The sequence below is a fragment of the Strongylocentrotus purpuratus genome, unplaced genomic scaffold (genome assembly GCF_000002235.5).
Source record: "Strongylocentrotus purpuratus isolate Spur 01 unplaced genomic scaffold, Spur_5.0 spur5_scaffold_9, whole genome shotgun sequence".
Classification (NCBI taxonomy): domain Eukaryota; kingdom Metazoa; phylum Echinodermata; class Echinoidea; order Camarodonta; family Strongylocentrotidae; genus Strongylocentrotus; species Strongylocentrotus purpuratus.
The window spans coordinates 33,053,660-33,081,239 of NW_022145615.1; the positions used below are offsets into that span (position 1 = coordinate 33,053,660).

The 27,580-nt window shown below is 36.2% G+C and overlaps 1 protein-coding gene across 1 annotated transcript; it reads right to left on the minus strand.

The window, feature by feature from the left end:
• Positions 1-7,567: 7,567 nt before the first annotated feature.
• LOC105439376 (angiopoietin-1 receptor-like) lies at positions 7,568-26,225 on the minus strand. Its single transcript, XM_030976431.1, has 16 exons — positions 26,093-26,225; positions 23,058-23,351; positions 21,140-21,415; positions 20,768-20,902; positions 19,864-20,025; positions 19,353-19,478; positions 18,554-18,709; positions 16,364-16,492; positions 14,854-15,147; positions 14,259-14,564; positions 13,669-13,739; positions 12,460-12,691; positions 10,835-11,073; positions 10,006-10,075; positions 9,223-9,325; positions 7,568-8,638 (listed from the first exon to the last, which is right to left on the minus strand). The coding sequence occupies exons 1-16, from the start codon at positions 26,223-26,225 to the stop codon at positions 8,383-8,385; spliced, it is 2,982 nt and encodes a 993-aa protein (XP_030832291.1). The 3' UTR covers positions 7,568-8,382.
• Between the last annotated feature and the right edge of the window lie 1,355 nt (positions 26,226-27,580).

The window sequence follows — 27,580 nt, forward strand, 5'->3', positions numbered from 1 at the left end:
ATGAACTGTAACAGGTTTTGAGCATTTGTCTACATCAATAACCCACTACTTGTAATGGCCAAATTAAACTGATTGAATCTTTGTGCAGCACAAAACGTACGACCATTCGGTTAAAGAGTCCGAAAATCAGACTGTTACTTAGTTGATTGCAATCACTCAAATCGATTCGACAACTAATATAATTTTTTTCCACTAAAAGCCATTTTAAAACCAATTCGTTTTGAGGGAAGTTCTAAACTGGTCTTGTTTTTCAAATGCCGTTGGAATTTAACCTTTTTCATTTTTTGGCCTGCAAATGGGACATTTAAGTAAGAAAACATATACATCATCTTTCATGATTATGTCATTATATGTGTGGTATGCAGTATTTCTACATGGATGTAATGTTTTAAAGTCGAAGAAATCTCAAACCCAAATTCTTTTTCATGTAGAAGAGTCCGTTGCTCATCTTTCAATTCAATTTTCAACATCATGTTAAGCCTGAAAATAAAGGTCTTTAGCCTACTTTCTTCAACTTTGTAAGTATATAGCGTAACGAAACAATAGGACGAATTTCGACTCTTTGGAAGTGTAGCAAGTATTTTGGCACCCATTCTTCATCATATGTATGTATCTGTAAAATACAATTTATTATTCTTTGAAGCAATAATTTGGTAATTTATAGTTCTTAAGCCTTCACTCTCTTCCCGCCCGTCACGGCCTGATGAATCTAACCATAGGTGACCATGAGATTATGCTTCAGTGTAGATGGTTTATTCAGGCCTCTGATTAGATAATACATTCTTGTAATTAACAGAGATAAATAAATAACCAAAAGACTACGAATTAATTTCTTTGGGCAATAAATGTGCTAAGGGAATGGGCTATAGCGAGAGATTGTGATTGTCGGTCACTATTTGACGAAATGAGGTTCATGACTATTGCGTAAGTAGGGGAAGGACAAAGGGAGTGTATGATTATACACTGCGACCCAGAAAAAACGAAACCGAGAAATATCGATGTTGTATCATAACTTTATCATATTTATAATTAATAAATGACACATTTTTGTAAGGCTTAGATCCTCCTCTTTCATTTGATGCAACTCATGTGATACATATTTCATGCATGACGGCATGAGTGATTAGAAGCAATTTGAAGGAAGAAAACCAAAAAACTCATTTGGCGAGCGGTATCTGAATTTCGAAGAAAAATTCATATTTCCAGAAAGTTCATTTTCTGCTCTTTCATATGAAACCTCAATCAGGAAAATGAGCCAGGAATAACAAAGTTCTGTTTTGTTTAAAGTGATGCTTGTATTTTCATAATTTGATTAAACGAATTCGTTTTCACTGGCTGCCTGCCGTAGCAACAAACGGAATTGACTAAAGGCTTAACTCCGTTTCGTTGACGATCAGACATAGACGAAAGACTTCATGCATGGCTGATTGTCATTGACGTAGACACTATACCAGAAAGTACGCAATGTGTACGTAAGTCTACGCATCACTACGCAACACTACGCTACTGTACGCCAAACCTACGCTACAGTACGCTACCCTACGCCAGTCCGACGAAGCAGTGAAAGCTTGCTCACACAGTAAGCAACCGTAAGCAAACCTTTACGCCGGGCCTACGTAAACGTACGCAACCCTACCCCGATGCAACATGTTTAGGTAAGCCGTGCATATACACAGGGTACGTAACTATACGCCATCGTACGCATAACCTACGCAGGGATTACGCCGAAGCAAACTTTTTTTTCATGAATACGCAGCCCAATTTCGGCGTAGTCGGTACGCCACACTACGCGACTCTACGCAGATCCGGTGTGAAAGGGGCTTTACTGGTTAAGGGGCTTTCACACCGGGCCTTGCGTAGAGTTGCGTAGTGTTGCGTCCCGAATACGCCGAGCGTACGCAACCCTACGCCGGCCTACGTAACTGTACGCTGAGGGACGCAAATGGGTACGCGAGATGGACGCAAAAAAATAAACATGTTTAATTTGTTTCGCGTTCCTTCGGCGTAGACACTATACGCAGAGAGTAGGCAGAAAGTATGCAAGTCTACGCAATACTACGCTACTGTGCGCCATCCCTACGCAACTTACGCTACTGTATGCCATGCCTACGCAATAGTACGCTACCCTACGCTAGTCCGACCACAGCACACAAGACGATGCTGATGGTGAATGTTTATATGGGTTTATATGAACTGTAAATCATTAGAACTTTTTAATCAGTGTTTCAGGGTGATGAAAGACTGTTATTGTTGCTGTGATTTTTCATTCATGATAACATGTATATTGTGATTATGTCCATGTATAATAACATTTCAAAGTCTTGTTAAATTACACACTTTAATTTTCAGAGTGTCAGCAGAAGTTTATTGTCAGTTTTAGGCTGTTTTTATTATTATGTTAATCATTACTTCGTGATTCGGTTAAAGTAATGTATTTTGTGTGAGTTATTTTCATTTAAACTTCACGGTTTAAATTTCACAGTGTTAGCGGGAGTTTAAATGTTAGAGGTTTTTTCCGACAGTCATTATTACTGAAATTATAACTTCATGATAAAGTTATACGGTACATTTAAAGTTATACGTAAACGTCTTTCAAATGTCACAATTTTCAAACTGATTTATTAAAGTATTCATTACCTCATGATAAAGTTATAGTTGTGTAACAAATGCAAAAGTTTTCCTAAATCCAGAGTGTCAGCAGGAGTGTGCTTGATACACTTCTTGTTATACAAAACTGTACGTTAGTGCATTAAAGTTTAGTATTTACAAGAATACCATTCATGTTAATTTCTTCCACATCTAGGTGAAATTTTCTTTGATCGACATTTCTTTTTCTGTTTACAAATAATCTCGCCCTTTTAGTATTTAGGCTTTGAAATCAGCATCAATTTTTTGTTATACTTGAATGTTTAACTCTGAAAAATTTGATAGACATGTAGAGGGCATTACAGTATTTTCTTTTATATACCTTGATATAAACTTGGCAGGTATTTATAATTATTTTGAAGGAAAATTATATTTTTGTTTACATGTGTGCGTTCTCACATTTATACTTAGACTTTATTTTGTATTCTTAATATTACAAGGTATTTCTGACTGACATGTTTTGTTTTGTTTTGTTATGGGTTATTCAATTTGTGATTTTGACATCTCAGGCTGTTGAAATAAAATTTAAAAAAGAGATGAGATTCACAAACTGATGCCTCATGCGAAATGTTATTATGCTTTGTGGAAACCTGTACGTATTTGTGTGGATGTATTTGCTTGTGTGTACGTTTGTGGTCCTGTTTTTATGTTTGTAATATAATTTTGTTTGATTGAAAGGAGGGCCGAGGGCCCAACCAACTGTAATTCCAACAGCAGTGATGTGTTCTGGACAGCAGGCAGCAGCGGATTGAGGGGCAGAACACTGGGCATCCCTAATGTTTAAAGACGATGGCCTATTAGTTCTGAGAGGGAAATCAGTCACATTTATGTTTCATATTCGTCTACCTCTCTAAGATACTGTCCTCAAGTTTGATATAACCTCTAACCATTCATAAAGAGCGTATCAACTTGCTTATAATAAGGAAGATAAATTATCCAACAGTTGATAAACACGTAAGTCACCAGAAAAACTTGAGAACACTTCACATTATACCCGGGGCGTGGTCGGATGTTAACCTCAAAACTAGTCACTTCAGTAAAAAAAGAAAAGAAAAAGAATTCCCTTACACAACGTCTTCATTGATCATGACATCGCGTGATTTGTTCAACCAGGGAGGTGAAAGAAAGGCGTCGAAACTCTTGTAATTTATTCAAACGCATTCGTGAGTTCTAAAGCGTAACAATGGGATGTGTAACATTCCACTTGGCTTTGAAGTTCCATGCTCCGAACCGCGCTTCCACTGCGGGGAGTTTTTGGAGGCCAGGCACCAGTTTCACATTTATTACCAAATATCAAATTACCGGCAAAATGTCAGTGTAAATTATAAACTTTATATAGGGATTGTATTGGGAATAGTGCATCAAACAATTTTTCAAATTTAGTACTCCGCCCTTCCTATACTTTGTGTGCCAGAGTTGGTAAAAGAAAAATTAGATCTTGACAGAAACTCTATATTTAAGTACCATGCGCTAATTTGTGCATGTTTTAATGTCCCGTCATTTAACCCATGATTTACAATCTTTAATAACTTGCCAATGCGTGTTTTCGCGTGTCTTTAGTTTTTTTGCAGTTGAAAAAAGGATCAAATTACACAAGTTTGTGTTCGCTTGTTCTACTTATTACACATTCAACAATTCATGAGAAATCATTGAAAGGGACAGCGAACAGTTGCTGGGATACCATTTTCTGATGTAGGAATTCTAAATCCTGAAATTTCATGCGCTCTTTTATCTCACCACCTGGTCAAAAGTTGCAGATTAACGCATAACTTTTCGGCGGCTTGGAGCATGGGGTCAAAGGAGAGCGGCTTGATTCCAGTCCTTCTATATATATCACGTCCCTGGTTCAACTTCCAGATCATTCATCGGATAGAGATAAAGGAGCTCCTCACATGTGTAAGATCAGCCGTCGGGATTATTATGCTGGTTCTCTCATTGACTATAATGCTATTAGAGTCAGGCGTTTTATAGGCGTTTTATAGCGTCTAGCAGAAATCTTGACTGGCACAAGGCCTAATATACATACAATGTTTAAGATCACGATTTCAAAACGTAAGTGAATATATAATTTTTTGAGAAAGGGGATTAAGAAGTAATCAGGATAATTATGATTATTCTCGTCCATATTATATTACTTTGATTGTGTAAAGAAATTAACATATTATATGTCAAAAACTGCTGTTTCCAGCCTCCCCCTCCGAATTTCCATTATTTTCCTCTCACACTCTCCTTCTCTCTCTCTAGACTTTCTTCTTCACCCCCCCCCCCCCGCGCCCCCCCCCCCCGCCCCCCCCCCCGCGTCCTTTCTCGTTCTCTATTTCTCTCACGCACGTACACACACGCACACACACATGCAACCAAGCATGACAATGACAATGACAATGACATTTTATTCTAATGTCACCCACATTGGGGTATTGGAGAAGTTTACAATCAGTTTGAATTTCTCAATTTAACACTGTAAAATATACAATACAAATCGAATTTATGTTAATCAATACAAAATAATACTATCGACAATAGTGAGAAAAATTATGATGATAATAATTATAACAATAAAATATTGATAATAATAATTGTATTAATAAAATTAAAAAAACGCACACACACACACACACACATGCGCGCGCGCACGTGCACACGCACACATAGAGCAAGCATGATTTTTTTCTCAACTCAGGAAACTCCCGAAATACATAGATCAACACATATTTCAACGTTATGAGATGTATAACAAATCCAAGAACCACCACATCCAATAATAATTGTGATAACGCTAAAAATGCCATGAACATAATTGAATACAGAAGTCTAAATAATAAATAATAATAATAATAACAAAATTTATAATGCGCACATATCCACCCCAAGAGATGCTCAAGGCGCCTAACAAGGTAAATACATTAAACTTAAGAAAGTACATGAGAAGTTACAGAGAACGAAAATAATTTATCAGTTCTCAGAATTTGCTATTATTCCTTCAAGATGAATAGCGAAAACTACATCACAAATAATATACTATATTTATATATTCATTCAACGTATTATTTTTACATTTCAATTGCATGTATACGAAACTACAACTACCTCTTATTTCACTAGTATTATAGCACAGTGCATAATAATGTTCTTTTAGGCTTACACTTTACTAGTATTGCATATACGATTAATCAATGATTACTCACTCAAAGAGCGAGCTAACGCTTTTACTAACTTCATTTGTATAAAAGCAGAGAAATAAAATAAACAGAATGGCGACAATTTGAAATAGATTTGAGATCACTAGGTCTATGCGGATATCAAATTGGTAGTTTGGTAAGTGAATTTCGGAATTGTGGTGGAGTCGCGGATAACTTTCCCGTCGGTGGTGGAATCTTGGCAAAGGAGTGACGAACAATTCTGCAGGGCAATTCTGAAACTGTGCACATGGCATATATTTGTTTATGTTATAAAAATGTGTGTATCCATTATCGTGTCGAGGGATGAGGGGGTTTGGGGGTTGAAGCCTCCTCACCCGCGGACTAACCCCCCCCCCCCCCCGTTACGTCACACTCCAATAAACTACTCTAAAAGAAAGCAGAAAAGCAGAAAAGCAGATTGGTGAAGAGCACATTTTTGTTTTGTGTGTTTTGGTCCCATAATTTTTTTTTTTTTTTGGGGGGGGGGGGGGTAAAGGTCAGCTTTTTTGGGTCACCCATTCAGCAATTTTGTTTTTGTTGGTTAGTATTATTTGTTTTTATTACAAAAAACAACAAAGGGGGGGGTTCCTACAAAACACACACATTAAAAAAAGGGAAAGGGGGATCAACCCCCCCCCCCCCTCTTGCGTACGCGCCTGAATGTAAACAGGCTTTCACAAAACCTTGTTTCAATCCATATAAAATAACCTTTAATTATTTTAAACAGCCTAGTTACTTCTTGTCTCATGATATCTCAGTTCTCTCTGCTCACTATTTTTGTCAGCTACGTCATTTCACACGCGTAAGGAGCATAAGGTGTTTATCTCGAATAGCGTATGAAAACTCAAAGGTTACTAAACCTAAATGCAAGAAGGAACACATATGATGATAAATATTTGTCCTTCCTTCGGCAAAAGATTTTGAATAAATCTATATAAATTACACGTTAGAAAATCTAAAAAGAGATCTATGTCATTGAGGAACATTACACCGCCTCAAGTGAAAACAAAATCATAACATTTACTGTACAAAATAATGTAGCGGATAACTTAAAATAGACATCTTTGCATTGTAAATGAAAGTTAATCGGAAGAATTTACATTCAAATTCAACCCTTCATCCCTTTATTAGCTAGCGAGTAATGATTTACAAATCACATTACATATAACCTATTTCTATAACATTTGGGAAATACCTGTTTAAGTTTCGTTATAACTCTTGTAACAATTGCAACAGATAAGTACCGTAGAATAAGCACATAGAAAATGAATCAGTATGAGCATCAAGATGAACGTATTACCAACTCTGTGTAGTGCATAGCATGTTCATCATTCCAATTTCATCAAATTTATTTATGTTTCCAAAAAAGCATTACAAATCGATTATAAACATTTACAACAACGTAGGAATATATATTGGGAACAGAGGGGTCGACTAAAAAGCAATGCTTGTACAGTTGTGGACCCCTCAAATTCAATTAAAGATAAACTTGAGTTCTGTTTTTTTTTTAAAAGAATTCTCACAGAATCAAACGAAACTTACACTCTGAATGTTCAAGATTACAAATAAATGTCATGTGCAAAAACAATTTTGGAAGAAACTGTATACTGGCTGAGTAATGAGCATAGGAAGATAAGGAAATCAAGGTAAGCTAGCCCCGACACCATTTGTGTAGTCCCATATTTCTGTGTTACTTTACCAAGACTGGGCCAAATTTATTATGATTTTGATGATTCCAGAACCTTGCAGTACACACCAATACCTATATGCTAAATGATCAACTTCCTCTGATCCATTCCTCACCTTTTCTTTCTCAATGCAATCGCATTACCAGAACTCACCTTTATCTTTAACAAGTTCGCAACTTTACAAGGAATTACAGAATAGGTTTTTAAAAAAGGGACGCCAACAGAGACGAGAAAAGGACAAGACAGTACTTTACATGACAAAGGAACACGGTCAGAACACAAGGAGTAGACGATGCCAAAAGGGAGTGAGAGATCGGGGGTATAGAAAATAATACAAAAGGAAGAGTTGCATTTGGGGTTGAGAAGAAGATGAGGGAAGAGAAATGCGCATTAGAAAGGAGATAAGCACGAGAGGGCATAATATAATATATCAAATTACATTTTGAGTCACTGAGTTGAGAAAGATCTTGTATTCAACTAAAACAACAGCAACATCTTATACCTCAATGAGGTTTATATGATTGTAATAAAAACAATTCTTATGAATATTAATCGATGGAGCCTTCCTATATAAATGTTTTTCTGAGCTAAGAGGGTCCGCAAGAGAGGTAAATGAAAAATCCTCCGAATGTCTTGTTTGGTAATTATGGACTGAGCTGTTTAAAAAAAAACATTTCTTGAAAAACAGATGGCAACATATTATTTATATAATCATATATTAATTGACCTAGTTGGACAAAATATAAGTCTTTTACCTTAAGTATACTATTTTCAAAAAAATTAAAGTCTGTATGGGAGCGAAAGGATAATTGTTGATCCAGCAAGTATCAATGTTGGCACCATACACCTTCGCCACGCTAGGGTTGTTTCTATATTTCTTCATAAGTGTCTCCCGGGTCTGATTTTGTGACATTTTGATAGTTAACGTCGATGTTGGGTTTCTTAAGATCTTGATAGTTATGGGGGTCGGTAAGATTCTGGTAATTAGGTGTGTCTGTATTGAGATCTTGGTATGCATGGGTGTCCGAGTCATCAAATGCAGGGTTCCCATACTTCGAAGAGGTCTCTTGTGCTTTATTTGGTGGCGACGCGGCTGGTTCAGCGTTCAAACGTCTTTGTTTAATCCTGGAAGTGAAATTCAATTCAAAACTACATTTATTTCCTTCTCCTTTGTAACATCAATGAATTAACATGCTTCCTGACCAAAATTAGTGTAAGGCCTACAAAAAAAAAGGTGTTTTATTGCCCTTTGCGACCGACCCAAAAATCTTGAAATCTAAGGTCGGCTTTTAATTTAATTTTAATTTTTTTACACGTTTTTTTAGAAAAAATAAAACTGAGATATATCAGCCCAAAGAGGGAGAAGAACAAAAAAGTTTTTAAAAAATTTTACAACGAACCGACCCATAATTTGGCACCTAAAGGGCAATACAACATTTTCTTTTGTTGAGGCCTAATGTACATAACCAAAACACCCATCACTCTAAAGGAACACTCCTAACGATGATATTAAATCTTTTGATTTTTTTTATTTCACAAATATATTGCGTAATTCTGTAGTTTTGTTTTTTTAATCATCTTTTTGCAACTTGAGCAAAAAAATGAAAGGGAGTTTTTCATTGTCTTTAGTGTTTGTCTACTTTTTGTCTGTATACAGTGTATTTCAACTATTTTAATGACCCTTAGACAACGGTCTTCCTGTCACTCACCTTCTAAAGATGACAATGACGAGAATAATGACCAGGTTGTTGATAACGAGGGCAGCCATGGCACTCCCTACTATCAGTCCTACTGACGCACATGGAGGGCAACCTATAATGTTACAATAAATGAATATGACTCATACAATGTACCAATCAAATACAGGAATCCGATGGCTCCCGTATGAAAGCCAATGGAAACTGGGGAATTTTTTGTTAAATTTGTTTGTTTATTAATTGCGTGTGTGTGTGTGTGTGTGTGTGTGTATACATGTATTATGCAATTAGGAACATTAGCCACTATAAGTATCAGCAGATGTTTGCAATGTTGACAGCTGGTCACAGCAACATGAAGTTCCTATGAGTAAAGATTGGATCGCTGCTTCAAAAGCATAGAACTTACAACTTACAAATGATAGACCCTTGCTATGGGTTGTTTGCTGTCCATAAATCCATTTTTGCCATGATTTGTAGGATCTCAGGGACAACAAATTAATTGCAAGTTGTTTCTGTGTCAGGAAGTAAAACATAACAATTCTTAGTTCCAAAAAGTGTTCAATGTAGATATTCTTGGGCAAAATGTGCAATCCATGGAACAAAAGAAGTTTTGTTTACCTTGAGATACACGCATCTTTCAAGTACTGGCGGTTAAGATAGAACTTTGTTGAAACATGTGGTCCATGTATAAAATATTATGGGAATGAGTAGAATTTAGTATTCAAAGTTTAAATTCTCATGGAAAAAAGGTTTTATGTATGAACACAATATTGATAAGCCTTATAATACTCTTACCCGGTGTCATCGTCTTAGCATTCACAGGTTCTGACCAATTACTAGAACCAGCTCCATTAACAGTCTGTACCTATATTATTACAAAAATCATGCTATACAATTTATATATTTCTTTTTTTAATGAACGATGTTGTCCTTTTAGCAGCCGAGTATTAGGGCAATTCTTTGGTTACTTATGAAAAGGGAATTTGCTCTTTCATGCTCTTTACACAGTTGAACTAAAAGTTCTAAAAACACATATATAGCTGACTTTTTAGAGGCTAAGTGAGGTCAACTCTGTGACAAAAGAAATAAGCTGTCAAAATGTGTTTTATACATCGCATCTCAAGTGCGGATTTTCAAAAAGGGATATTTGACAAAACATGCCATTTAGACGTTTTAAATTTAAAGGGCAATTTACCAATCTGAATGTAGTGCTCATGTCCTCTGAGTGCATCCATTGTTAAGTTCACTCGAATCTATTGCATCCACGCAAATATAGCTACCCCCAGTCAATGTTGAATTATATAATGGCAGTTTTGACCACGATATAAGCAAATCATTTCCCTCTTACGAGGGATTACTGACTTTCACGCCTCCCTCCACTTCTTCTTGTCTCAAAGCTTCCTCCTCATTTCGACCAACCTTACTGCTTTCTTCTTCATGACATTATATCTTTCTATTAATCTTTGGTCTTATTTTCCCTCTTAATCCATCCACTTCCAGATACCACACTCTTTTAACAGGTTCATCATCTTCACTTCTCAAACATGACCCATCCATGTCAATCCACTCCTCTTTACCTTCCCAAGACGTATACAAGTACATATAATAACATGACATGTATTACCTGAACTGAGTAGTTGGACTGTGCTGTCAGGTCTACCACAGTATGCTCTCCTCCAAACATACCATTCAATACTTCCTCCATCTTATAGTCACCATCAACAATGGGATCAGTTTGCTTGAAGCGGATGATATACTTCTGGATGTTACCATTGATGTTATATGGTAGAGGCGTAGACCAGGATACAGTGAAGGAGCTTGTAGTACTCTGTGGTATAGCCACATTAATAGGACTAGGTGCAACTGTTAAGGAAAAAACAGATAATTTGAGTCTATATTAATAAACTTTTATAAAGTTTTTATGAGAGGTTACATTATTTTTGGGGGGATGAGGGCGGGTTATGGTAAGGACTAAAAAGCAGTATATGAGCAAACAAGAACCTCATACACCATATATACAGTGCGTCCCAGAAAAAACGAAACCGAGACGAAAGACTTCATGCATTGAGTTACGTCTTTTGTCAATTCTGCTTTTTGCTACGGCAGGCAGCCAGTGAAAACGAATTATTTTGCTAAAATTATGAAAATGTAAGGGCTACTTTAAACAAACAGAACTTTGTCATTCCTTGCTCATTTTTCCTGATTGAGGTGTCATATGAAAGGGCAGAAACTCAACTTTCTAGAAATGTGATTTTCTTTTTGGAATTCAGGTATCGTCCGCCAAATGACTTTTTGTTTTCCTCTCTTCAAATTGATTTAATCACTCATGCATGAAATATGCATCATATGAGTTGCATCAAATGAAAGAGGAGGGTCTAAGCTTTCCAAATATGTGTCATTTATTAATTATAAATGTGACTAAGTTATGATAAAACGTCGATAATTCTCGGTTTCGTTTTTTCTGGGACGCACTGTATAGATAAAAGTTTTTAAAAATGGTCCAGTAAATTTGTCATAATAATAATAATAATATTTAATTTGTCATGAGACCAGGGCCCCGTCTTATAAAGACTTGATGTTGATCGCAACTTATTTGCGATTGATATCAATCGCAACTATATACATATTCAGAAATAAGAGACTGCAAACTTGCGATTGATTGGAGGACTTGCAATTGATTTGGATCAATTGCAACTCTTATAAGACGGGGCCCAGTAGTACTTTGTCTTGTGTGATATTGATTGCAATAACAATGTAACTAAATGCCATACATGACTTTAGTAGTTTACTAAAGGGAATCAAATAGACAGCTAACTAATATTACAAGCAGCAGAGTGAAATAGCCCTTTACACAAAAAAAATAAAACAAACACACAAATTAATAATAAACGAATAAACAATTAATCGTCTGAGATGGGCCTCAAGCTACACAGGCTAGGATCTACAAATATATATCCAATGCTCACTGTATACAACTGAATAATATTGATTGGATCTCATTTCCCAGCGTATCAATATTTGCAACAAAAGAATGAAAGAAAAAAATGTACTCTGTATTCGGCAGGCAAACTCTCAATTTCTTAGTCTCACTGCTTTTGTTCTCACCTTTTTTTGGCAGCACTCGTTGGAAAATGTGTTCAACAAAACTATATAAAGTAATTAACAGCGATTTGCACGTCAGTCTTCTACTATACATATCGGAATATTTTCCTTACAAGAATTCAAGATAACTAGCTGATGAAGTCTTACCTTCTTCAATCGTTTTGCCGATAGTCTCCCTGCTCCTATCACTTTCCTCGTCTTCATTTGATGCAGTTATTTGGATGGTATAGTCCAGATAGGTATCCAACCCTCTTATCGTGTAAGAGCTTGTGTCATTACGAACCATGAGAGAGTTTAAAGGAATTGAACCAGAGGGAGCGTAATATATCATATAATGAGTCACTCCACTCCGGCATTCTGCTGATTCTGATTGGAGATGCTGAAACATTAAGGAGCAAATACATGTCACATGCAGCACAATCACATTGAAGATGTTACTTTCACACTAGTAAACAAAGATGTTATCATATTTTGCCTACAGTTTCTTGCATTAATTATGATGCTGCAATCAACGTGATGGAGCATTCTGCAGAACAAGAATTTCTTGTTTTGTTCACAAAATATCTTTATATTACTAGCTTCCTACTTTAAAATGTTATTAAAACTGTATTATATAAACCCCAAAGCACACACTTTCAACTGGCAAACAGAAAAATTGGTACACCTCTTTTCAATTAGGAAGCATTTCATTTAGTCAAAATTTGATGTACGTGAAGAATGCCAAAGGCAAACTAGTGAAGTGAGTGACTTAACGTTCATTTTTGACAAATCTTGATGAAAGCGTAAGTAAAATTAAGTCTAATCAGGGTAGAACATAATTATATTAACCAGCTTCATGGCCCAAGTTGTGGTTCTACCTCAATGTTAGAACATTGTGACTATCAAAGCGACTCGGTAACATTGTCTCAGATCCTGAAACAAAATCCTGGATGTAGCTCATGCTGCAATCATAAGTATAAACCTTTAGGTCAGTCATGAATCTATGGCTTTTACAAGCAGATCGCCTGTTTGATTATCAAGATATTTATGATTGGAAATCGAAATTTCATTTTTCGTTTACCTAACGGTTTTTTTAACACTACAGTCTACTGGGGAAAATGAGCATAGTAAAACCGGTCACTCAAAAATTTTCACTTATTTGAGACACTTCATATTCATTTTGAAGCGCAATTTTGTAGGGCTTCAATATTACACCATATCACAGATACTGATAACATGTAGGGCCATGCATCTCAGATTTAACATTGTTAAACGTTGCCTTTATTAAACAGTTATACATTTGTGTTCTGGACGAGTCTTTTCATCCAACTACATTTTACTAAGTGACCAAACAGCTATTCTTCAAACGGTTCATACCTCCCATGTCACCTCTAGCTCTTTAGGGTTGATGGCTAAAACTTGTAGTCCAGTTGGAGAAGCACTGGGTTCTGAAGTTTAAAATTATATAGACGATACTTAATGGCTTGTACCTGCAGTAGATAAATTCATTACATGTACATGCACGTCTTAGTAAAATCATCCATTGTTACAACAGGTACTCTTCATGTGATTTTAAATAAACGTCAACTTGTGAAACATGAAACTACCCATAGGCAAAAAACAACGAAGGATGTTATAAACACATTCGGAAAAAAGCATATTTTATATAAGAAAATTTCAGTTTCAAATGTTAGATAGATAGAAAAATTAAAAAGCAGAATATATATGGAATGGAAAATACAAATATTTCTATGAGACAGATTTAACTCACAGAACTAAATAAGTTAAAGAGCATTCAATCATTGGAAAGTGCATATTTAAATAATTTACATTTAATGTAATACATGTACTTTGTTGTAGATAAATGTAAATTGAAAAGTAAGCATCTTCAAAAATATTCTTCTGCACTCGGAAATCATGACAAATCCTTGGGAGATTCAATTATGTATTTTCTGAACATAACTTACTTCTACAGAGAGTTATTGTGTTGTTCCTAGGAGACATGGGTCCTGTTCCACCTGTTCCTTCCCTCACTGCTGCTACACGAAACCTGTAATCTGTGTCGGGTGTCAGGTTACTAACGATAGCTGATGTTGTGACTTGGTCTACTCTCTGATCCGTTACCCAGTCAGTTTCCTTCTTTACAAAGACATCATATCCTACCAGAGGAGGATCACCTTTGTCATCTTCTTCAGACCATGCATTCCATCGAAGACCTACTGTAGTTGACGTGGTGCTCAATATCACTGGTTCTTTCTCTATGACTGGCAGAACTGACAAAAAGGAAAAGAGACAGAAATAATTAATACAATTTATTGAAATAACCGTCAAAATCATTGACAATGACACACCTATCATTTAAGTTTCTTCCATCAAGTTAACGTGAAAATAAAATTTACCAAAGTACAAACAACAAAACCTAACAGATTTCCTGTAACCCTGTATTCAGACAATGTGACTGCGAATGATTCTGCATTTAAAGATAATGAATTCCTGCTTCCTATTACAAACGTATCTCACAGAAGTACAGTAGAGTAAAGTGATGTCACGCAGTTTGCTCACCATATGTTGCGTTGGTAATGAGCGTACTGGGATAGCCTACACCTTCAACAATAAGACTGCACTCGTATCTCCCATCTTCCTGTGGATACACACTATCAACATCAAAGACAACAGCTTGTTCTGACCCTAAGACAGTGCTAGATCTCCTGGTGATTCCTGTCCTGTTATTTATGTCTCCAGTACGTCTGTAAAGATCAACTGAGGATGCATCGGGAAGTGGGATAGCCTCAACATAACATGTGAAGCTAGACGGTTGATATGGGTTCACTCTCACTGGAACCAATCTTAATATTCCTGTCAAGAATCAAACCAGACATTAAACACTAAATTATGCACCGACTTATCGAGACAGAGCAAACCCTAAGGCCAATCATTTTATTAAAAATCCGCGCGCTTTATGTAGATAACTTACAATACATATGACAAACAAATCCTACATGCATTTTGTAAAACATTGACCATCAACATATTCATCAATAAAAGAAAGAATTCGATTCTTCGAAAGAGTTCGAAAGAATATCAAATTACTGATAATTTTGTTGTTCCTGTCAAAAACCAAGCATAATTACAAATCATTACATACAACTTTATATGTCTAGAGCAATAGAAGATTTCAACCCGTTCATTTCTTGATAGTAATGCTAATAACAATATTTAATATTTAATTTTTATATAGCGCTTATTACAAATTTCTCTAAGCGATTTACAAATATACTATTACCCCGGTCATTGGATTCCGTGCTTGCTAACTATGAAATGACTGGGTTGAAAATCTTCTATTGCTGTAGACATGTAAAGTTGTTTGTAATATAATGATATGTAATACACGTGTACATGTACATGTAGGTGTACCTAAACAAGGGAAGATCTTAATTTGATTATTTTGATTAAAGTCTATTTGCTTAATAGTATATTTTTAAAGCGCTTAGAGACATTTGTATTAAGCGCTATATAAGAATTAAATATTATTATTATCATCATTATTATATGGCAGTGAGGCAAATCATACATGCTTCGTGAAACCACTGACTAATATCAATCAAGATGTCTATCCACTTGAGAAAACTATTTTGTACTACAAAGATTATTAAATTACAGAAAGTCATTTGGAGGATTTTTTTTTTTTTTTTAATTTCTAACATTACCATTACACTTCCAATTACAGCATGTATCGTGTAGGAGAAACTTCATTAAAATAGAGATTGGACTTCATACAGAGCAAACAATACAAAATAGTTTTCGAACTTATGTGTACATGTTCAATGTCTGCAACCAACAAGACAATGATCAAAATAATAATGGCTATTCATATAGCGCCGGTATCCCCCATGTACTGATACTCATGTGGCTCTGCATAGAAATTAAACTTCTTGACCAAGATTGTGATTAACATCTTTAAAAATGAGGAAATACATGCGCATATAATATGCACTCTGAAATAGTTTTCATCCGAACCAATTTAAGCTGAACAAGAAAAGAAACCAGAAAACAAAATGCTAGGTATAATTACTTTGACAGTATGGTCCAGTCCAACTATCAATGCATTGTCCCTTGCAAAGACCCCTCTCCGTCTCACAAGCTTCTGGAGCACAGTGACATTGCTGAAGACAATCCAAACCAAAGGTACCCCCTTCACACTCTGAAAAACATAAAACAAAAGTCGAATATATTGGAAACATCTGGTCAATGATCATACCTCAATACCAAGGCCTATTCTTTGGCTGAGGAAATAGGTTTGTAAACACAAAAATAAAATCATTTCAATCAGGTAAATTTATTCGATTTTCTCCTGGCTCACGTCTTTGTAGTAAGTTTAACTTTGTAATAATCGAAATGATAATAAGGTATTCATATAGCGCATTTTTCATATACATGCACAATTCACTTTACAGTTATATTGTTCACAGAAGAGGTGAGTTTTTAGATAATTTTTGAAGGTATTGACAGATTGTTGGTTAGAGATATCGGTAAGGTTATTCCACAGTTTGGGAGCAGCAGTTGTGAAGGCTCTATCACCAAATGTGGGTAGCATCTTGGGAGATGGGTGGTTATACCGTGGTTCAGCGTGATGCCTTGAGTGGGGCGAAGGGAGTAGAGGGTGGTTGCCTGATAGTTATGAGTTCAAATAGGTAGGGAGGACAGAGCCAGACCGTGGATGTATTTGAAGGTGAGAAGAACTATTTTGTATTGAATCCGGGGCCTGATGGGCAGCCAGTTCAATTGACGAAGGGTAGGTTTCATGTGACAGGACTTGGGTGAACCTGTGGCAAGTCTGACGGCACCATTTCGAATTAGCTGTAGTTTCTCAATGTGGGTTGCAGTGGCATAGAGTTCTAGACCATAGTGATGAAGGCATTGGTAAAAGTCAGTAATTACCTCTGGTCTTGATACTTGCGAATTCGACGGACGGTAGTAAAATCGGAAAAAGGCTGCCTTGCATGTCATCCAAGGACATGTCGATTCATGGTCATGTTCGAATCAAACATGCAACCCGAGTTCATAAGATGCAGGGAAGGTATCAGTTTTGCCGATCATGATGTGGGGTGTTGATCTTCTGCACTGCTGACGTGTGGTAACGACGAGGAACTCTATGTCTTGTCATCGTTGATCAGCAATCTATTGCTTTCATGATTACAAGTAAAGGTCCAGTACTGCTAAAAAATATGTTGAAGCCAGCTGTTCAGGGACCACCTCTAGATCTGCTGTTATCTTGTTTACCACTTTTAGATGGACAGCTCACCATGCTGGCTCCAACTTTTCATTTTAAGACAAATACTTTTCATAACTAGTGCAGCTCTTTCTCTCTGCTACAAAATACTACGGATGATTGTTGTGTGATGCTATCCAACGGAGCAGACCAGACGTTAGTTCCTAGGACAATTATTCTGAGCTGTATTTCAGCAAATGTATGGGTTAGGGCTAGGGTTGCAATTAGGTCTTAGGTTCGGTTGGGTTTAGGGTTAGGGTCAGCTATTGGGTCAAGGGTCGAAGATAAGAACTTGGTTAGGTGTAGAATTACAGGGAACAGGTGCATAGGTATCGTATAACAAAGAATGACTGCTATTTTGGGGGCCATATGAACAACTCAAGTGTGTTCAGGGGCAGAGTACAGTTTCAAGATCACCTTAGGCAATATAGTTTCAACGTTGCCCCTCAAAGCAGTCAATATTTTATACTAGAATCCCCATCCAGAGTATACATCTATAAAAATATATTTACTATCACAGCACTATGTATATATATATATATATTTGTATATGGTTGATATGACCAATATACATACATGTACATGGATTTATGACTGTTCATACATAAAACAATCCTGGTGTGTCATGCATAGGCGGATCCAGCCGGCGGCAGGGGAGGGGGCCCGATTCGTGAGAAAATATTTAGCCAGCCGTTGAATAATATTGCGCCCCCCCCCCCCCAAAAAAAAAAAAAAAAAAAAAAAAAAAATGATATCGCACCCCTCCCCCCCCCCTTGAGCACCAGGGGAGGGGGCCCGTCTTCAAATAAAGGTAAAATTAACGTGTTTTTACCTGTTTTTCCTCCAGGGGAGGGGGCCCCCTCCCTGGATCCGCCACTGGTGGCATGCACACTGCACCAAACTTGATGAACATGTTTTATGTAGTTTGAAGAAAAATGAATGAGGAATTGGTATGGAAAATTCAACACCCTTTATTAAAAAATAGCATTTTACCTTGACATTTGACCTGGCCATTGCGTACTTTGTATCCTAGAGCACACTTCTGCTCAGGGCACTCTCCAGGATCTTTATCACATGGTTTATCATTCAAGCAATGACATTTATCAGTGCATTGAGATCCAAAGTAACCGCCTTCACATTCATCTGGGACTGGGGATTTTAAGAAGAATATTTAAACAATAATTCAGCAAGCACTTGAAAATGATACTAGATGGAGTCCAGAAAATATAAATCGTTGTCATTATAAATATTTTTTCTTTACAACTAGTGGTTATATTTTTGTTTTACTATTGATTTCAATTATTACACATATTCTTGAATTTAACAGTGGCTTCACTAGATAAATTCGTGTATTTTTAGAAAGAATTAATCTCTTTTATTAATGAACTTGAAATGGGCCTTGTGGCAGATTAGCCTGGTGCTAGACAAGTTATCCAATGAAGTCGTCCAGTCGTCTGATACTACTACGACTTCTACTACTACTACTAATAATACTAATAATAATATTACGTCTAAGGGAAATGGAATATACGGGAGAGTTATCCCCAAAAGACAGCTTAAGAGTGGGCATATCTACAAAATTAGAAATATAATATCTTCAAGTTAAACCATTGACTACTGAATTGTCTAATTCCACAAAAAAAAAGTATAAATACAGGAGCCAACCGGGTCTTGTAGGCAATGGGGTTAAAAATAACAAAATTACAAATAATACAAAGCTGCAGTGACAATGTATAATTTGGGGAAAGCATTTATGTCATATCATTTGTTATCAATGCTGACCATGACTTACTTTGACAGTTATCCCCAGACCAGCCAGCCTGACATCCACCTGTACATATTCCACTGTAGATATCACATGATGAACCACAGTGACATGTCTGTGAACATCCTGGACCATATGTACCCATAGTACATTCTGTAATAGAATTAAAAATACAATCAAGATGGGCAAATACAATACATTCATTAGAAAGAAATGTTGTGCATGCTACAATTATTTCTTCTTGTCAATTTCTAATCTTCTTCGCCTTCGCCTTCTCCTCCTCCTCCTTCTTCTTCTTCTTCTTCTTCTTCTTCTTCTTCTTCTCTTCTCCACTGAGTAGCACCTGACCTCACTCATCAATCTAGCCATATATATATATATATATATCATGGTATGTGCTTTTGATATTCCAAGAAAAAATACAATCTTCTGAGAATTGTAGATGTGCATGATTGTATGATAATTTTTAGGCCTTCTAGATACATGTATTTTCACTATTATAATTTAAGCACAATTATTAGACTATCGAAAGACTTACGTGTGTTACATGCTAGACCATGGGCACCGACGTCACATGAACATCCATAAGGATCAGGCAGGCAAAAGAGAAACCCATGACATTGTGTGGCAGCATTAATGTTATATGAACATCGAAACTCGCAGCTCAATCCAAATCGATTTCCACCAGAATTTCTACAAGCTGAAACAAAATAGTTGCAATGTTGAATCAAAACCTTATAGACTTGCATATGAAATAAGATTTCAGGAGATAAATTTCAAATATGGTGGTTGACTTCCTGTAACCTCCTTTGCAAAATTATTGGTGGTTTATAATGCTCTTTAAGGATAACAGCCCTCCCATTCCATGGATAGCAAAGTTCGTCGATCATAGAAATTAATGTTATTGAGACATTTATCAAGGCGTTATTAGACATTCATATAGTATTAAGGAATAAGAAACAAAAGCCAATTTTTTCCCCTGCTGTATATAATTTTTCATTCGTGTTTTGTATTGATGTATATGGTGTACAGTGTATATACATGTACATGTAGAATGACCCGCAACTCTGGTAGAGAGGATCACTTTACAAAGTATTTACAAAGACATTTTACGTTATATAACAGACTGTTGATAATACATGAGAGATAATACCTTAGAAACAGAATTATAAATCATAAATGAATATGATTCTTGGTAACGATTCGTGGTAGAATGAATATTTACAAGTACACATTTTAAACTTGAAAAAGACATGATGTTTGATACTACGATTTATCTATCTCCTCGACAGGAAGAAGAATATTTGAAATGAACATGTAAAATAGATGGATACTACTCATTTCATTTACAATGGAATAAGTCCAGAAATATCTTCCTCAATTCACCTTTTAAGAGATAGAAATAAACATCATTCCACATGAAGTTCTACAGGCCTACTTACTTTCTAAACAATTCGTTCCCATGAAGTTGTTAGGACAGATACATAGACCAGACTTGTCATCACAGATTCCACCATTGTAGCATTTATCACAGATACCATAACACTCAGGGGGACCCCACTTACCAGCAGGGCATTCTAATATGAGAAAGGGAGAGTAAAAGATAATTATGTAAAATACATGTCATTAAAGGTTACATTTTAAAACAGATAAGAATATAGATAGCAGATAAACAGGGTAAAAAAACAATTGACGTAGACAATTAAAAATTTGGTTAAAAAATAAAGTTCTCGAACGTAGAACTATAGTGTATGTCATTGGATCCTCTCAAAAAGCCCTATCTGAATGAAGCAGGAAAACACATGTACATATACCTCTGACGATGAGTCTGTATAAACCTCCTCTATTTTGATTCCTCTCGTTATCATAGTAGATCTCATAGATTCCTTGGTCTGATATCTGGATTGGGTTTGGGAAGCTGATCTGAGTCTGCCCATCAAATGATGTAAGAACCTCACTTCCATCTTTCATCCAAGTAATCACATTGTCACTCTCATCAGGATTACTACGACTAGTCATGCTGATCATCACCCCAGTGTCATTCACATTAACCGTTTTTGTAAAAAATCCATCACTTGATATGAATTTAGCTGTTAAAAGAGATAATAATAAATTAACAAATTATTAAGTTAACTGTAATGCATTACATGATGTAGCACCTAAAAGTCACGTGTACTGTAGCAATTTACTCACTATAGGAAACCACATGCTTAATAATAAGACTTTGCATTCAATTAGTTCAATGGTGAAGAGTGTGTCACTTTAAAACCGGCGCGTGACAACTACACAACATTTATATATATATATATATATATATATATATATATATATACAGTGCGTCCCGGATAAAACGAAACCGAGAATTATCGATGTTTTATCATAACTTAGTCAAATTTATAATTAATAAATGACACATACAGTATTTGAAAAGCTTAGACCCTCCTCTTTCATTTGATGGAACTTATTATGATGCATATTTCACGCATGAGTGAATAAAATCAATTTGAAGAGAGGAAACCGAAAAGTCATTTGGCGGGCGGTATCTGAATTTCAAAGAGAAAATCACATTTCTAGAAAGTTGAGTTTCTGCCCTTTCATATGACACCTCAATCAGGAAAAATGAGCAAGGAATGACAAAGTTCTGTTTGTTTAAAGTAGCCCTTACATTTTCATAATTTTAGCAAAATAATTCGTTTTCACTGGCTGCCTGCCGTTGCAAAAAGCAGAATTGACAAAAGACGTAACTCCGTTTCGTTGACAATCAGCCATGCATGAAGTCTTTCGTCTACGGTTCGGTTTCGTTTTTTCTGGGACGCACTGTATATATATATATATATATATATATAAAAAGTGCGTAAACTCTGACATGGCAACGGGTGTTCCAGAGTATGTAGGCGTGAAGAAAATGGTCTAGGAACGTCAGATGTAGCTGTACTTTACAATTTTATTACGAGCTTTCGGCTTGTGAGGCCTTCTTCAGGTTCTTGCTTGTGTGTTGGGCTGTCGGTGTGTTTATTCGGTTGAAAGCTCGTAATAAAATTGTGAAGTACAGCTACGTCTCACGTTCCTAGACCATTTTCTTCACGCCTATATATATATATCCATGTATTGTATAGGTGTTGACCGAAATCAGGAACCAGAAATAATAAAAGACACTAAAGTATATAGGATAACCTCACTGTTAATATTTTAAAATTACAATTTGAGATCATTTCCAAGATGAGAACATGGAAAAGAGTATGTAGCATGTCAAAATATGTTAGGACTTTCCTTTGACCATTCGAATGTTAATAAACAGCATCAACATAATTGGGATAATTTTAGGCTCAACTCAATTCCGCGAATGCTTTGTATACGATAATTACTCTAAAATCTCTAGATTCATTCTCATTATACATGTGAAACATCAAGCCTTTTTAATATAGCCATTATCAAACATTCATCTTTGACGAGTCATCTTATTGAATCACTCTCGCTCCTGACCCTCAGTAAATCGTATGGACAGTATATAAAGTCTCTGCTGTACGCGACATTTTCCATAGTAGCGCATCATTTTCAATGCGGATTATAAATGAACTATATCCAAAAAAAACTTCACATCTGTTCATAGCTCAAGATACCCTACCTCTGTTGTTATAGTGCATCATGTGTAGTCTACAATATTGGATAATACATCTTTAAAAAAAAAAGGAATTCCTATACGTATTATGATGAATGGAATAATAATCTTACTGTCATTCCGTTGGAACATTGTAGTAACCCTTGTAACATCTCGATCAGGTTTAGAAGCCTCACAGTAGAAAGGACCGAAACCATCTCTATCCCATCCATCTGCTGCAGGTAATTTGACAACTCTGGTCGTTGGAAAACGACTGAAGTGACTCTCATCCGCTGGTGGTGATCTGTCTGTTGTTATGGGTGCTGATCGACCAAATGATAGTATAGCGTCTGTATCTGGTTCACTGCGGTAACATTGATACTCAAACTGGCTAGATGTATCTACATTGGTGTATCCCGCGGTCAGCACTGTGATATGAACAACCTCACCTGGAATACCAATAAAGATTTTACTTTTTTTTACAGTATACAGTTAAAGACTAAATTATTCATACCCATATACCCAGTTTTGCCATTTTCTGAATATGTAAACAATTTTGTCCCAACTATATTTGTTTCTTGAGAATGTGACATATCAAAGCTTACATCAAAAAGCAAATAACAAAGGCCCTATTTCAACCAATCCACCTTTCATTCTTGAGTTATAAACAGAAAAGAAAATTACAAGGGGTATGAATAATGCAGATGTTAACTGTGAGCCTATACTCATTTTCATTTTCCACATGCATTTTGGATTTCACACCACCAAGTAACTTATATCATATATGTACTATATGCAATCACTTAACAATAACATAACTGTAGAATAATAAAAATCTAAGTCAATTGGTGGCCTATTGAGAAGCAATGTATGTGAGTGTATGCCCCTTTGCGAAAATTAACATTTCAAATACGAACGGAAAATATAATTTTAATAATATTGCGTATTTCTATAGCGCGTGCATAGATCCACCAAACAAGGTGCTCAATGCGCTCAGACTATAGTAGACGTTATAACTGCTAGGGTATCGATCTCGGTGCTCACAGCATTCAAGGAATTCCTTCTACCAGTACCCATTTAACACTTGGGAGAAAAGTGACAATCGCAGATTGTCTTTGTGAAAGGACTCGCACCAACGACTTTCCAATCTCATGTCATGTTTTTAAGCCACTCGACTACGACTATATTATGCTTAATCGAATATTATTGTCTTATCAGGGTTCTTTACTAGAAAAGAAGTACCAACAATTCGTCCTTGTTTTCACGAAGTGATGGTAGTAAGGAAAATCGTAACGCAAAGTGAATGCATTTTTTTTTTACTACCGTCACTTCGTGAAAACAGCGACGAATTGTAACCGCGAAAAATCCAAATGAACTTTTTGGTACGATAATTCCATAACTATGAAATCAGTCCATGTTCATGTTTGAGCTTCATTTATAGATTATTCCATCTTTAATTATTCGCTTTATTACAATGGGGAAAAAATTGTTGCAAAATTTGTTGCGATTCTCTGAACTGACAATGAATTAAATGCTGAACGTATGTTACTTCTACCTGCTTTCAAAAACCACATTACCTACGCAATGTTTTTCAGTATGCCATTCAAGGTAGAACAAGTTGCATTTCGTTTTATGCATTCACAAGAATCAGCTTCATTGACTCAAGATACGAACATTCCTTATCACATATAGGATATTCATTACCAATAACCATCAAAATGCACACTTCCTTGCTAATGTAGAGTTCCTTGGATTCATTCGTAGAGCACTATAGAGGGCCTCCTAATCTTTGGAGCGGGCACCTCTCTGTGCTTTGCTCTTACAGGTGAGTTGATCAAACTTCAACCAATTTTGTTTATTTAAATATTAATATTGTTATGCTAAATATTTGTTATGTACATATGTGTATTGTGTCAGAACGATTTCAGTGATTGTTTTGATGTATCGTGTGGGTTGATATGATTATATCGAAAGCGAGGATTTAATGTTCAAATGTGTGATGCTTACCGTTATGATTTGTTATATGCATTTACATTATAGTACATGGTCATGTACACTGAGTTTAATGCGGTATCAAAATTGGGTGAAGTGCGTGCGCACTAATGTTGGACCTGGTCCCAGGGCCAGGACCAGGGTTAACCTCTATTTATGTAATGTGTATAGGTCTTGGCTAGGTTACGCTCTATACAGGGTGAGTCAGAAAAAATGTCCCAGTTTTTAAAAGTTGTATTGTTTGACATTTGACTATTTAATCAGGGGTTGCATGATATGTCTTAATAGAGTTATCCTTCCAGTACATTTAGGTACCATTTTCATTTAAATCCCTTCACGCATGACTGAACATCAGACAATCTTTACAAGACTGCCATATTTTACTTGCGCCAACTTACTGGGTGAGGAATAAAACAGTGCATTGAACAAAGACAGTCAGACGCACACACGCACATATATACAAACACAGGCAACACACACGGTTACAATTGTCTCATAATTTCCCCTTTTCTGATTAATCATTGATTTTTATCAAGATCCCTGAATGTTTAAGTGGCATTTCCCTGACAATCTTTCCCTTTAGTACACATTCACTACCACCAGGTGCGTACGCAGGGGGGGGGGGGGGGGTTGGGGGTTCAAACCCCCCCCCCCCCTTTGACATTTTTATGTGTGTAAACCCCCCTAAAAATAAACTAAACCCCCCCCCCCTTTGTTGTTGTTTTTTTTTTTTTTTTAAATTAACAAAAAAAAAAAAAAAAAATTATGCCCACGGCTAATGTAAAGTGACCTTACCCCCCCCCCCCCCCCCCCAACGGAAAAAAATGTCAAATTTTCAAATTTCGAGACCAAAAAAAAAAAAAAAGTGTCCGCTTACCCTTAAAAAATCCTGCGTACGCCCCTGACTACCACCATCATATCATCATCATTGTCATCATATTAATCTTAATCATCATCATCATCATCATCATCATGAAGTGCACATGAATCCAATGGGCTATCTCAATACGTAGGTACATTAACAATCGTTGGCTGACCGCCTACATCAGCTCTTCGGCAACAGAGTTATTTCGCTGAATGAGGAAGTTGAGTGGCACCGAGATCACCAGATCTCACTCTCGACTTCTTCTTGTGGGGGCACTTGAAGTCAAGGATCTTCAGCAGCCCACCTGTTAACATCGATAAGCTTCGGAGGAGAATCGTGGACGAGACAGACGTGGTACGTACGCCAAGATGGGGACATGATCCGGCGAACTTTTCAAGGAATGCTTCACCGTGTACAACTGTGCATCAGGAGGAATGGCGGCCATGTCGAGGAGGACTTTGGGGAAACAGATTCATTATTATACCACAATCAAATACCTCATCAAATACCACCCAAAAAAAAAAGGTATTCACCGACGCTTGCGGTATTTGTGTGTGAGTGTGTGCCTCTGTGTGTGTGTGTGTGTGTGTGCGTGTGTGTGTCTATCTATCTGTCTGTCTGACTGTCTTGGTTCAATGCACTGTTTTATTCCTCACCCAGTAAGTTGGCGCAAGTGAAATCTGGCAGTCTTCTAAAGATTGTCTGATGTTCAGTCATGCATGAAGGGATTCAAATGAAAATGGTACCTAAATGTACTGGGAGGATAACTCTATCAAGACATATCATGAAACCAATAATTAAATATTCATTCTTCAAACAATACAACTTTTAAAAAGTGGGACATTTTTTCTGAATCACCCTGTATATGTAATGTGTATAGATCTTGGTTAATAGAAAAGAAGTGCTTATGATAGAGTTTAGTGTTAAATTAAAAGCATTGCATGTTGTTTGTATTCTGGTTGCTAAGGGGTTAATAATTATGACACATCAAACAGTGATGATCAAACTTTGTCCGACTATCTAGCCATTAGAGGGATTCTAGCGCCCTCTATCATTTTAAATCTTATTTCTCATTTTGCATACCGGTAAAAGAATATTGTTACATGTTAAATTGATATGGAATAACAAGAGTAAGAGCGGTGTTTAGGGTTAGATCCGGAGATTATTGCAGTTTGTTTGGAAGTAAGAAAGTATGGAAGATGAATGTTTGGATTTGAGTGGTTGATGAAAGTTGGATTTGATGCAGATATAAGGAGATGTATAGTTTCCAGGATTTATCAATGTTTCTGGTCTTGGGATATTCTGATATTTAAAAGCAGAGATATTTGTCTTTATTCCATTGTTATGATAGTGTTAGTTTCATTATTCATGATATAATATGTGCTTACTTTGAAAAGGGGGAGCCAGGATAGCCCTATTTAAGTTGATGTTATTAGGATATTTGCATTGCATGTTTTAATATTACAATGTACAAGTTTAAGGTATCATAGTTTATTGAACAAGAATTAAGGATAAGATGGATTAAATCATTTATTCACTGAGTAGTGATATAGAGGTCACGTGATAAGGTTGTTCAACCTAGCTTAGTGTGTTGGTTTATCCAAATTTGTGAATTTGTTGCTTTATATTTATAGGAGTTTTATATTGACTGTACTTGTTTAAGTATTTGGGTCAGATATTTACCTGTGTTAATATTGAGAGTTTCAGCTACATTGTACTGTGGCAATTGGTTTTTAAAGGGCAAATGTAATCGTTTTATATTTGATAAAATGACATGTTTTGGGGAATGCATGATCTTCA

What these genes read in the sequence shown, in the direction of transcription:
- LOC105439376 (XM_030976431.1), bottom strand. Translation starts at nt 26,225, where the DNA reads ATGGCCGCCATTCCTCCTGATGCACAGTTGTACACGGTGAAGCATTCC. An exon ending in CTCCTCCGAAGCTTATCGAT is followed by an intron (nt 23,352 to 26,092) that starts GTTAACAGGTGG and finishes TTCATATCACAG; the next exon opens with TGCTGACCGCGGGATACACC. An exon ending in GTCATTGTCATCTTTAGAAG is followed by an intron (nt 8,639 to 9,222) that starts GTGAGTGACAGG and finishes TTTCACTTCCAG; the next exon opens with GATTAAACAAAGACGTTTGA.